At 29.0% G+C, this 13,595-nt stretch overlaps 3 protein-coding genes across 3 annotated transcripts in view; 2 read left to right on the forward strand and 1 right to left on the reverse strand.

The window, feature by feature from the left end:
- Positions 1–5,484, reverse strand: part of LOC101500556 (diacylglycerol kinase 2) — an 8,024-nt gene extending 2,540 nt beyond the window's left edge. The window contains exons 1-6 of the mRNA XM_004503828.4: positions 5,239–5,484; positions 3,099–4,214; positions 1,595–1,970; positions 1,408–1,484; positions 818–937; positions 531–698 (exon numbers count right to left, since the gene is read on the reverse strand). Of these exons, the coding sequence (XP_004503885.1) occupies positions 531–698; positions 818–937; positions 1,408–1,484; positions 1,595–1,970; positions 3,099–4,184 (1,827 nt within the window). The 5' untranslated portion in view covers positions 4,185–4,214; positions 5,239–5,484. The remainder of the gene's footprint in view (positions 1–530; positions 699–817; positions 938–1,407; positions 1,485–1,594; positions 1,971–3,098; positions 4,215–5,238) is intronic.
- A 4,300-nt stretch (positions 5,485–9,784) lies between these two features.
- On the forward strand, positions 9,785–10,831 carry LOC140918625 (magnesium transporter MRS2-F-like). Its single transcript, XM_073370346.1, has 3 exons — positions 9,785–10,305; positions 10,408–10,629; positions 10,751–10,831. Exons 1-3 carry the CDS (start codon positions 9,904–9,906, stop codon positions 10,829–10,831), a joined length of 705 nt encoding a protein of 234 aa, XP_073226447.1. The 5' UTR covers positions 9,785–9,903.
- On the forward strand, positions 10,749–12,090 carry LOC101509854 (magnesium transporter MRS2-F-like). Its single transcript, XM_073370505.1, has 4 exons — positions 10,749–10,878; positions 10,969–11,111; positions 11,253–11,373; positions 11,669–12,090. The coding sequence occupies exons 2-4, from the start codon at positions 11,011–11,013 to the stop codon at positions 11,948–11,950; spliced, it is 504 nt and encodes a 167-aa protein (XP_073226606.1). The 5' UTR covers positions 10,749–10,878; positions 10,969–11,010; the 3' UTR covers positions 11,951–12,090.
- Positions 12,091–13,595: the final 1,505 nt, after the last annotated feature.

The following is a 13,595-nucleotide window of genomic DNA, read 5'->3' on the forward strand; positions in this document are numbered from 1 at the left end:
GGAAAGTTTCGAACATAACAACCAGAAAGAGGGATAAATGTGAGGAAGAGGAGGTTTGGGCAAGAATTGATTTAGGGGGAATGTTCTGTTTGTCTGTGCATAATTTCCATTTTTATTTCCTTTTCCTTTTAACATTTTCTTTGTGATTTCACTCTTTCAGTCTTAATAGAGGGATACCACCTACGTCTACTTGTAAGGAACTCCGCTCTGTTGTTTCTACTCATTCAAAATTTCTATCATTTATCTAACATATTTTACTTTTTTTGATGTTACAGTTAAGATCAGGTTGGTACTTTCAGTATTCAAATTACTATAGTTAATGAATAATCTATATACTCAATCATATCATTAAATATGTAATACCTCAAGATTTGAGCTAAATGTAATCACATCATTATCATAATAATATTATAATTTATATCTGTTAATTTAATTTTGAACAGGCAGATACTTAAATTAAATATATCTTTACGAAGACTTGATTTGATATTTCAGAAATGCATAAGATTAACTGATTAAGTATCCTATACCTGAAGTTTTCCTAGGTGCCATGCTCCACAAACACATACTACCTCAAGCATCTTATCATGCATGGATTGAAGACTAAAATCATCATCATCATGCTCGTATTCGTTTTGCCAAAGATCTACTCCACCCATGTAGCTCCCAATATTAAGCACAATTAAGCCCTCCGAATCCTGCATGAAAAATTAAGAAATAATGCTGTAGAAGCTTTACATATAAATTTAGAGAAGACAGTTCCCACAACATAAATTACCAACATGAGTCGAAAAATAATTATTAGTCTATAATTAACCTTGGGGATTTCAATGTCTCTCCCATCAACTTCAAGCCATACTTGCCATGGTAAGTCAGCACAAGTTCTGTCCATAATGTCTCTCGCTCCTTCTTTCGCATATCGTAATTTATTGAAAAACTGTAATAGAATTACCATCAGAAATAAATATACCCAAAAGTGAAAGCTTTTCCAGGACAGCACAAGTTAAATAGCCTAGATAAGACTTAGGGAATTAAAAGTAACCAGAAGTATTCAATAAAAAATGGTCAAAAAGGAATAACACAAGGAGATAAACATTGCTGGCCATCCACTCATCATCACTATGATCTCTCCTGGGTTTTGCTAAGAGGTATGATAAACAGCTTTACAATTTAAAAGAACAAGTGTGAATTTTTCAGTAAACTACATTTAGCACCCTAATGCCAATAAGGGAAATTTAGGATAAGTCTAGGCTTTTAGCATGTACCAGAAGTATATCTTTTACAAAATATTGCACATCCTTTAAAATGGTATTGTAAAGAATATTGAAATAAAACTAGAGAATTGATGTGGTCTAACATGAATAGATATTTTACAACGACAGAACATCAAGGAAGGAGAATATGTACCTGACTACTAAATTTTTCAGGATTTATCTCTCGTGTAACATGAAATTCATATGCGACCTTTGCATCACATCCAATGCCTATAAAAGTAGGTTGATGTCAGTAATTCATTAAGAAACAAACCTTAGATAGTTTTTTTGTTTTTCATTAGCCATTGAAAAAGAAGATAGTTTTCGTTTCAGTGAAATACCTAGGTAGTTCATCATGGATTTAGTTTTCACTATTTGAAGTTTTCCTTCAGAGTTTTCTTCTGCAAGTTTAACTTCCCAACGATCTAGCATAGTAACTGCTGCATTGCTAATGTCATGCAAAAGCATGGTCAACCCGCCTTGTCCATCAAGTGCAGAGAAGCCTCTTCCCCAATTCAGTACCCTGGACAAATCATTTCCAGTGCCTAGGGGAATAATTGCAACTGGCGGAGGTGACTCAAAATTGTGTTTTTCTATAGCATCAAGGACCCATGCAACAGTGCCATCCCCACCACATACCAATACTCTAAAATATGGTACACTTTTGAACAATTCCAGGCCTACCTCAGGACCTTGAGAAGCACTCAATACAAAGACCTGCAATAAAATACCGAATCAGAAAATGTCCATTGAGACTATGATCACAAATGAAAAAGATTAAAATGTCTAGACAAGTATTGCTAGAAAACTATTTTGATACAGATATCTACCATAATGGCACAAAAATTTCACGCAGATTTTTTTAAACGAAGCCCTATTAGATGAGAAAATTAAAAGATACCAATAACAAAACATGACACCTTGAATTTATCATGCAACACAGTACTGATATAAAAACAAGCATGTTTAATTATTTTTGTAACTACAATATAACCTTGTTTTTACTCCTTTTTTTTTTTACTTTTCACTGTCAGCAGTTTTAAATACTCAATAAAAACACTCACTAATAAACCTTCATAAATGAACAGTTTATGATATTACCCAACAAGTGTATGCAATCAGGAACTACAGGAATCAAGACATAACCACAACGTCATTGTCAGTAGAAAAGTTCATGATTAGACAATTACAACTTTGATATCAATGCTTAATAGTTAATGGTGCAATTACAGCTAACTTTCATTATTATTATTTTTATAAATGTTCTTCTCTCAAACAAAACAACAGGAAATTTCTACTGTAGAGTTTTACTTGAAAAATATATTTTATACTTGAAGATCATGAATTCAGTCATCCAAAACACACAATGCTAAAGCCACACGTTACAGTTTTCACAATATGAAGAATTAAAATCTTCTATTACAAGAAAGTGCGTAAAAATTAACAATTCTTCTTTTAAAAATGTGAAGGTAAACAAATATTAGCATGCTGTTCAATAACTAATTTGCTTTACAGAATATTAGTAGAAAAAAGAAGAAAGATAGATTGCAATTGACTTCCAGTAAAGTAATCACTCTGCAATCCTATCCAAAACAGACTATATCTTAAAAGACAGATTTGTGTATAATAAATTCAAGGCAGTATGAACTGTGAAGGATAGATTAGAATCAAGTTATTCCTGATCTAAGATCACAAAATTTAACTTATGATCAAACACTCCTTAATCATATGATCCAACCTTAACCTTAAAAAGGTCTAGAAGATATAATTGCAACGTGCTCAATAAAGATGCCAGCCACTACTTCAAAAAAAAGGCATGTATGTTTATAATAACCAAGTAATCACCTGAACAGGATTTAGTAGCATATTCAACCTTCTGTGAAGAGAAGGCCCAAGCTGCCCACCACTTCTGGTATTGATAAAGACCAAAAGTGGCCTTGCATCATTTGCCAAATCAACCAATGTGTATTTCTTGCTTTGGCTAGGGGTAACAGTTAAACCATTTCCTAATACTCTACCATTGTTTGTGGGGTCAAAGAACTTCCCATCATTGTACTTGTTCCGGTGGAGACCATTCAACACATATTCTAATAATGTAGCATCAGCAATGTTGGAACCTCGTGACTTACCATTAGCATGACAAGCACCTCCATTTTTACTATGGTTGCGCCGCTTTCTAATCTGACCGCGAACGGAAGAGGTTATAATAGAACTTAGTTTTCCTCTCTTTTGATCTTCATCAACTTCTTTGACACAGAGAGGAGAGAGAATGATTGGTCTCAAAGAACCCAAATCACAAAAATCACCAGAGTCTTTGGTCAATTTGTTATGACATTTCACATGAATGAGGCGTTGACACCAACGGCAATGCCATGTAGGAGAGGATTTGACAAATGGGACACCACACGGTTCGTCACAATAAAAGCAGAAGGCAGACATCTCATGATTTTCATCCACGTTAATCCATCTTTCTGACCAGTGGTGTCTAATATGACTAAAACCAGCCTGAGCCACACATTTGCAATCCTTTGCAGCATACGGAGAACAAAGGAAATGAGCTGCGACACCACAAACTGAGCAACGATGGAGAGGAGTACGTGGTGAAGCTGTTGCACCTAAATTTTGAGAAGGCCGTAGGGAAGTCAAGCAGAAACAACAAGTTGATGGCTGTTCCCCATACGTAAAATCTTCAACCCACAAATGTTCCGATAGAGGTACTTTAAACTTTTTCCAGACTTTCTTCTTTTCCCTGGCCGCATCTTTAATCCAATTCAAAGATGATCTTCGCTGCCACTTGAGAACAGCGTACATGACAGCCACAAGTCCAAATGATCCAGTGATCAGCCATCCAAAAATAGATGCAATTGAAGCATCGGAACTCGTGAGTAACCTCAAAATTGAAATTCCCAGATCTAGCATTTCGAAACTCATTTGTTTCAACTTGTTTGCCAAACCTACAACCTGACCAATCAATATGAAACCCCAATCATTGTTATAGATAACAAATATGTTAAAAAAAGTTATCTAACTGACAAAATAACTAAAAATTAATATAAAGTATGGGCAGCAAAATGGACTGATTGCAGGGAAGAAAAAAAAGAAAAAGAAAAAGAAAGTTAGTTGTTCCAGAATGGGGCTCACTTGCTTGACGCAGTATGCAGAAACAAAGTATTCATAAAATAAAGAATTATAAGTAGAGATGTGAATTATGGAAAATTCTAGTCCACCGTAGATCGTGCTTAAAAATCACTTCAATAATAAGAATTGACGATGCTCCTCATGTGTATAAGTTATCAGTCCTCCCCCGTCTATACTTCTTAGACGGTGACCTGGTTGGTGTTGATTCGACGAGTTGAGTTTTGAGAGACACGTTCATTTTTTCCTTAATTTTATCGAATTAACTTTGATGAAGTCATTGTTCCAACCGTAAAAATGAAGAGGACCGATACAAGAAGTGTGTCATTGATTATCTTTAGAGTTTTCGGTGACTTTTTACATTGATCCACAGAAGACCGTAGCATTCACATATGAATTATATATGATAGAGTGCCATGAATCAAATACCACCTCTCAACTAGCTTATCAAATGAAAAATTAAGATTTATTTATATTATTGAATTATACCGTATTCCTAAATCATGTGATATATGAAACAAAAAGCGATTATTACCTACATCAAATTATAATGAAACTGCTTAGTCGGAAATAAAAAAGAAATTGTAGGGCACGCAGGGTGCCGGTGCTGAATTGAACGGTAAAATTCTGAAAAGTGAATTGAGAATCGTGATTAGTTAGAGATGTAACCTATGATGAAATCTAGAGATACGATGAATAGAGGAAATTGTTGAGAGAGAAAATAGAGGATTAGAAATTGTTAAGAGAGAGACATTTGAATGAATTTGAATGAAAACAAAACGGAGAAGAATTTGCGGTCATCATAAATGAAAATAGTAATAGTAGTAGAAGAAGGAGAAAGGAGAAAAACCTGAAAGGGGGTTGCAGAGAGCGAGAGGGTGTGTGGAATTGGAGCTTAACAGAATCCTGTTACAACCCCTTTCTTTTCCCCTTCTTCCAAGGAAACATTACTACGATACGATTGCTATAACAATAATAAAAATTATATTAATTATATATTATTATCATCGTCATATTGTTCGATTTGAATTTTGATTTAGATTTCGATCCCCTTCTCCTATGTTTCACCTTACTTGATTTAAAAGTAAAAGTGGTTTATATTTCATTAGACTAGATTATATATAATAATAATATAATAATAAATTAAAAAAGCGAAAAGCAGGAAGAGAGAGAAACGGAAAAAGGGCGGGCTTTCCGTTGCTCAATACACGGCGTCCCTGTTGGGTTCCCCGTAGGCATGTAGCATGGCCAACGCGTTTCTGTATATTTACTATCCTACCCCATTTTTTAAAATTAATTGCGGTTTTATCCTTATTTTCACTTTTTGTTATGCTAAAATCATGATTTAACTTCATTCAAATAGATTAATTATTTATAGGTAATTAATTAAATTATAAAAATGAGTTATTTATAAATTTAAAAATAAAATTTGAGAGTTTTTTTGTATTATTATAAATATAAATTATTCTGCATCATTTAATTATGGGTAAAAATAATTTTATAGTATGACTTATAATATTATCGTGGAGTTTCAAGTCATTGTATATGGTTTGAAGTTAGCATGAAATAATGACTTCAAAAATATTACAGGTGAATTTGATTATCAATCCACTTTGAAAATTGTTGAATCTAGGTGAAAATGCATATAATTCATACCTTTTCTTTCATCACATTCTTTATGAAAATAATTCTTACGTGATTGACTTGTTAAATATGAGTCTAACTTGAATAATTATTTGTTTATTTGAAAACGTTATTTATTTATTTATTTATTTTATTTTTCTCTGTTAGGTGATGTTTTTGATTAATCATACTTGTAGTTATTTTATTTTGTTAGGTTTTTTTATGGATAAAAAAATTAAGCTAATTTTTTTGGAACAAACTCAAATTAAATTATAGAATATTCTGGACAAAATTTAAAGTTGATAAAAGAAAATAAACATGCAAAATTCATTTTATCTTCTCAATTCAGAAAATTAATAAATGTATTCAAACGAATGGCATTGAAAATCGTAAAAAGAAATTGAATGATATTTCAAAAAAGTTTATACTACTAAAAGAGATTAAAGTGAATATCTTCATAAATGTCAAACCGTGACGATGTTGTAAAATAAAACTGGGTCCGCCCAAGCTTAACTAACTGCTTGAGCTATGTCATATGTAATTGATTGGATCATCTAGCATATACTAAAAGCTTTTGGATTAATTTCATCGGCAATTTTGATTTTCTTCGCATCTTACATATATATATATAAAGTAGTTGATGTAAATCTTAGATGATTTTTAAAAGAAATATGGTTAATTTACTCGACTATTTTATAATAAAAAAATGTGTAATTTGATTATCTCCATATTTTATGTTATATATAAAAATTAATATTCATTTTAAGCAATATTTTCACTCTAAAAGCATTATCAATCAACTCATTATTTTTATTATAAAAGTATGTAATTTGATTATTTTTATATTTTATTTATATATAAAATTTGATGTTGATCTTAAATAATATTTTTTTATAAAAATATAGTCAACTAATTTTATTATAAAAAACTGCATTTTATAAATTACTTTTATATGTCATATATTAAAGTTGATCTCAATCTTAAGCTATGTTCATTTTTCCTCTAAAAGTATAGTCAGTTCAGTCATTGAATTTTGAAGATTTCATCCAAACATAATTAGTCATTCAATTATTATTTTAACAAAAATAATCATATTTTGAACATGAAAATGGTAACACGATTACAAAAAATGGACAAGATTAACTTATACAAAATCATATTTTGAATATAATTTACCATTCTAAATTAAATTAAATTATTATATATAACTATTAAACTCGACCAACAAAATAGTTTATATTGATCTTTATGCTAAAAATATATATAGAAATGTGTCAATTTGAATAATGTTTCGAATTTACAAATTCTTTAGCAAACAAAATCATTAGTTACATGATTGTTAGATTTATTTAATATGGATGCTCAATTATTTTTCTTTGATAATGATAAACAATTTATATTACTATTTCACTATCTCCATTACTTTAAATATTATAACTATTCTTTAATATATGTTTTTTTTATAATAAATAATATTAGTATTAGAAAAAATAAATTTTGAACTTTTAATAATTCAATAAACAATATCCAATGCATTTTTTAATGTCATATTTTTGTATTTAGATTTCTTACCTAATATTTTTAAGACATTTGTTAGCATTACTCATATAAAAAATGTTAAATATGTCTATTATTATAAGTATCATTTAAAAAACAGTTGTCTTTAAATATAAACGGTCTTTCGATTTAATAAGTGCATTTATTTATTTATTTTAAAAATATCTTTATTTATATTAGTACTAATTTATCGTGAAACATGAAGAAGAAGAAAAAGAAAAATAACATCTTCAAATGTAAAAAATATTTTATAAATATTAACACATAAAATAAACACATTAATTACATATTAATTTTTCAATAAAAGTGATAAAAATAATAGGAAATAATAGGTGTTTATATTAAATTAAGAAAATAATACTTTTTCTAAAAAATGATAGCTGAAAAATTGATATATGTTATTCAAAATTAAAATTAATATCAATTTTTTTATAATATTTTTATTAATATTTTATTCCACACAAAAGTTACTACCAACCACAAGTCCTAGACCTGCCAACCATCAAATAGGCCACGTTTTTTTGTACAAAATGACTACACACACAAATGTAATCAACAAGAGCGACTTCGTCTTAAAAATCATTATTAAATATTATCATTCCATCAAAAACATTAAATAAATATTTAAAAACATGCATTGCAGTGAGGCAGTTAACATAGAAGCCAATTTTAGAAAGGGTAAATTTGTCCAATCAAAATATGTAACTATTTATTAATTAACTTTAGAGTCACCTTTGTATAACGGTATAGATATAGATTACTACCTTAGTGTAATTATCCTCCTTGAAAATATTGTTTGATGAATTATACTTAAAGAAAAGGTTAAAAAATTTAAGGAGAAGAAAGAGGTTAAGAAATATAGAGTAAATTTTGAAAGCTGTTTTTATTTTAAAAATAAGATTGATAAAGAATAAAAATAAAAAATACTTCAATGAAAAATGAAAATTTTATAACTATATATTATAAAATGTATATTTGTCTAAAAAAAAATCTGACAAATTTTAATATTATTATGTTACGTTAGACGTTTTATCTTACAATAGTATAAATTTGCAGTGTAATTTTTTTAATCTCTTTTACATCAAAAGAATAAAGAGTTTAGTCAAATTATAATTGAATTTCTACAATATAATGATATATATATATATATATATATATATAGACAACAATGTAGATTAAATTTTAAAAGATAATATTCTCTAGTTAAAATAAAAATATTAAGAAAAAGTTTAGAGAAAATAATATGGTCAAGAATTATGGAAGAAGAAAATGGCTGTAGAATAAAATTGGAGGTTAGTTGAGAGGTAGATACTAAGTTATAAAATTGCATGATAAATGATAAAAATTAATATACACTGTATTGTGAAAGGGCATGTAATAGATAAAAGTCTGATCAACTTGTTTGTTGGGTAGTACTTATTAGTTACCATTATATAATGGCATGATATGGTATAGATGATATAACTATAAATAGATACATCCTTTAAATAATTTAAATTTCATATATAAGTAATTCATCGTGTAAAATATATATATATATATATATATATAAGTAATTCAAATTTCAAATTATGTTTATAATGTGTAAACACTAGGTTCTGTTTTGGTTCTGCAATGATACAAAAATTGAATGAATTAATTTTTTAAATTGATATTAATTAAAAGTTATTTATTGTAAAATCATATATGTTTAAATAAATTTATGTAAAAATATATTGAACAATAAATTTAAGTATAAAAATCAAATTTAGAATAAAAAACTATATAAATTTTAACTTTAAGTTAAATCAATTTTTTTTCTTATAATAATCAAACATGTTAAAATAAACTTTACTCATAGAACAAACTTTGGTAATTAATGAAATTAAAGTAACTTTTTATTTATAAAAAGCTTCTGAACATTAATTTATTGTTATAATAATTAAATATATCAAAATTAATTTTACCTCAATTAAGTAAAATCTGTTAATTAACGGAATGCAAGTGCAACCATAGACCTGAACTTCACACTTTAGTTGACATAGTAATTAAATGAATATTCTAATTTCGGATAACATAAAATAATTCTAATTAACTTCCGTATTTGGGTGTGTAAGAGTAAAATGAAGAGGTGGATGAAGTCATTTAATTGATAAATGGGCCACGGCACATTATTTATTCCATTTGAGTTAACTAACTTCTGTAAACAAAAATCGAAAGTCAGTTACAAAAGAAAACAGACGAGCGAATTTGGCGGGAGGTTTTTTTTTATCTGATCATAACAATAACAAATAAAAATGAAAACAGAAAAGAGAAATTGTCGATAAAGATGGTGTATATATTAGATTAAAATTGAATGAAAAAAGGTACGATGGGTAGAATGAGAAATATGGTTGAGGAAGAGATGGGGAAAACAGCGAGAGGAGTTCGAAGAAAGGGTGGTGGAACTGCAGTGAAGAAGAGTTGGATGGTTGTATCAGAAACAGGGGAATCACACGTCGAGGATGTTGATAAACATTCTATCATGCGTAGAACAGGTTTACCCGCGCGTGACCTTAGAGTTCTAGATCCAGCCCTCTTCCACCCTTCTTCTATTCTAGGACGTGACAAAGCCATCGTTGTTAATGTAGAATGTGTTAAAGCTATCATCACTGCCAACCAAGTCTTCATGATTAATTCCACCGATCCTTTTTTTATTCGCTTCCTTCAAGATCTTCAGCAACGTGTTCCTCCTAACAACAATCGAACACCGTCACGGGTACTTCCATTCAATTATATATATATGTATGTTTATACATTTCTACTTTTATTGTCAATTTCACTTTCTAAGGGTTTACAAAGGCTAAACTTGGTTGTGCAGACCAGCAATGAGATGGACGGTGATTGTGAAGAGAAACCTCTACTAGAAGATGGTTCACCTTTGTTGCAGAGTGGTATAGATTCAAATCCACCACCGGAAATTTTCGACCATGGTACACCGATTAGCAACATAGCTGTAACAACTGCTCCTAAGAAGTTACCTTTTGAGTTCAGAGCACTTGAAGCTTGTATTGAATCTGCTTGTTCTGTTCTTGAATTTGAGGTATGTAATGTAATAATTTCATTATTTATTTTGTTCATTTATATATAAGATTATCTTTGATATTAATTTATTGTATGCTTATTATGAGCTCTATATATGATTTGTGTTGTGTTTATATCAGACTCAGAGATTGGAAGAAGAGGCTTACCCTGCTTTGGATGAATTAACCTCTAAAATTAGCAGTCTCAATCTTGATGTGTAAGGCACATCAAGAATCGTTTGGTTACACTTTCTGGTCGTGTGCAGAAGGTAAAATAATACTCGCATTTAAGCATATGTGATTGGTTCCCCTTTTACCCTTAAAGGGTTCTGTTGACATGTGTTCTTGGATTTATATAGATAGTAGATCAAATAGAACATTTATTGGATGATGATAATGACATGGCTGAAATGTACTTGACTCAAAAGCTTAAGGCTAGCGTATCGGACTTAGCATCAGTAACAGAAGAATACAACTCAGAAGTTGAAGATATAGATGAAAGGTGCAAACTATATATTAACATTAGTCTATTAAATAACACCTCTATTTTTAAAACAAGGGACTACATTAATTAAACCTGATCAACAAACATTATTAATAACAACAATTATATGACTCTTGCTCTTAATTTGTTCCTTTGTAGTGATGATTCAAGATCGGTTAGAGACAAATCCTATGGTATTAAGCCGGATGTTGAGGAATTGGAAATGCTTTTAGAAGCATATTTTGCACAGATTAATGGAATCTTGCAAAAATTGACCAGTGTAAGTAACATTTATCCATTTGAATATGTGCTATATCAATTTTATCTTTAAAATTTTAGTTAAATAGAGATATTGGCATTAAAAAAATTAAGATTAATGTTGGCACACTACAATTTTAAGACTTTTGTTGTCATTCATTCACAAATCATTATTTGTGTAATTTTTAAGACAAATATAATTAAAGTTAAATATTTTTTTATCCAACAATTATTATTGATTGACGGTAAAAAATGTTTTCATTGTCAAATTTCTTATATTTCATGTTAACTAATTCGTCTTTTGTGGCTTGTTTAAGTTGAGTGAGTATGTAGATGATACAGAGGACTACATCAACATAATGTTAGATGATAAGAGAAATCAGCTTCTACGAGTATCAATAACATTGAACACAATAAACATGATAGCCAATGCGGGTATTGTGGTTGTTGGATTGTTTGGTATGAATATTCACATTGATCTCTTCGATGGCCAACCTCGTCAATTTTGGGCCACAACGGTTGGCACACTCGTAGGCTGTGTATTGTTATTCCTTGTTTATGTTTGGTGGGGTAAACAAAGATATTTGCTATTTCAATAGAGAGGAGTCACATGTAAATCATTTAGATTATTAGTAGTAATTCATGTGTACATGATTAGAAGGAGAAACTTGCTCCATTATTTGCTTTTTGCTTTACCATAGACCTTGTTTAGTATTAAGGTTTAATAGTTTTTGTCATTTCTTTCATCTACGTGTGAACTATTACAGTTATTCATTATCTGTTTAGTATTTTCATTATGTGAATTATTTTAAATCTTACATATTACTTTTTGAAAATATTGTGGAAAATCGTATAGTATCTCAACCACCAAAACTGTATTTTGTTTGATAATACACGCAAATATCAATACCTCATATCAATGCCAACTTCTAATTTAAAAGAAAACTCACATTTATACTTGATCAAAACATAAATTTCTTGTTAAAGTTTGGATAAATTTGACCAATAGTCGTAGTGTAGGTTAGGTTGTCACATGCCTAGTTTTTTTCAAAATAAAATTTATTTTTTTTTTTTTGGTATATTTGAGAAAATATTGAAAATATTTTTTTCTATAAAATTGTTGATTTTTTATTTGTTTTTTCTTGAATTTTTTTTTATCGGAAATTGTTTACTTTTATTTTTCTCGAAATTTTTTTGTCAAAAGAATTTTGACTTTAAAAAAAACAATTGAAACTATTTATCTCAAAAAAAAGTTTTATTAGAAAATATTTACATCTATTTTTTAGAAAAAAAGTAAAAAAAAAATCAAATTTTTTTTCGAAGAACTAATTCAAAACCAATTTTATTAAAAAGTTGTTCAAAATATTAAAATGTTTTATATTTATAAATCAATTTCAAACTAGAATTGAACTTGTTTTTGCACCCTGAATACCTCTAAGTAGAATGAGAGAAATTTGAATATTTTATGATGGGGCAAAATAAATAAATAATTTAACTTCATATCTCTCAAATTGAAAGAAAAGAAAAGCAAAGATAAGTAGTAGAAGGAGGAAAATGGATTTTCATTATTTTTCATATTATTTCATCATATTACATGACTTGAAACATAGACTCATACAATATTAATAAAATTAAAATAGATCAATTCCAAGGATAACGTCGCCAACATTTATATGTGCATACTGTTCCATCCTTTGCAACATCATAAATTACAATGTTCTTTTGCGGAATATTGTTCCATGAAATAGAATATTAATATATAATATTTCCATTTGGTTGAAAAGACCATTCTATGTATTGTCTACAATGAAATACTTTTACACCAAGATCTTTGGTTGATGATTTACAATGGAGAGTGAAAATATGGTGTCAACTATTAAATCATTTTCAACCCGCACCATTGTTCTTGTTGTCTTCATGCTTGTGATCATCAATACAACAACAATAGCCAACACATTATTCATCGTCATTTTATTTTACTCAACTCTACACAATTTTAAAAATCAAGTTTTATGCATTACCATATACTCTACACAATTTTAAAAATCAAGTTTTATGCATTACCATATACTCTAAATTGTCTATTTGTAAGCCATGGCCAACAAGTTTGTGTGGTATGCAATAAATTTTGTGATTTACTTCATTCTAAAATAGTACTTTGGTCAAAAGTTTTACCTCTTTAATTGATCGTGGAAGCTTCTTTGGTAGTTAATTATTTCGTTGCTTTTTATAGTAAAAGTTTAT

This window comes from Cicer arietinum, chromosome 6 (assembly GCF_000331145.2).
Source record: "Cicer arietinum cultivar CDC Frontier isolate Library 1 chromosome 6, Cicar.CDCFrontier_v2.0, whole genome shotgun sequence".
In the NCBI taxonomy this organism is placed as follows: domain Eukaryota; kingdom Viridiplantae; phylum Streptophyta; class Magnoliopsida; order Fabales; family Fabaceae; genus Cicer; species Cicer arietinum.

Excerpts from the sequence above, each read along its gene's own strand:
- LOC140918625 (XM_073370346.1), top strand. The coding sequence starts at position 9,904 with ATGAAAAAAGGTACGATGGGTAGAATGAGAAATATGGTTGAGGAAGAG. Across the intron at positions 10,306-10,407 it reads ACAATCGAACACCGTCACGG|ACCAGCAATGAGATGGACGG; the intron begins GTACTTCCATTC and ends TTGGTTGTGCAG. Across the intron at positions 10,630-10,750 it reads GTTCTGTTCTTGAATTTGAG|ACTCAGAGATTGGAAGAAGA; the intron begins GTATGTAATGTA and ends TGTTTATATCAG.
- LOC101509854 (XM_073370505.1), top strand. The coding sequence starts at position 11,011 with ATGGCTGAAATGTACTTGACTCAAAAGCTTAAGGCTAGCGTATCGGAC. Across the intron at positions 11,112-11,252 it reads GTTGAAGATATAGATGAAAG|TGATGATTCAAGATCGGTTA; the intron begins GTGCAAACTATA and ends GTTCCTTTGTAG. Across the intron at positions 11,374-11,668 it reads TCTTGCAAAAATTGACCAGT|TTGAGTGAGTATGTAGATGA; the intron begins GTAAGTAACATT and ends GGCTTGTTTAAG.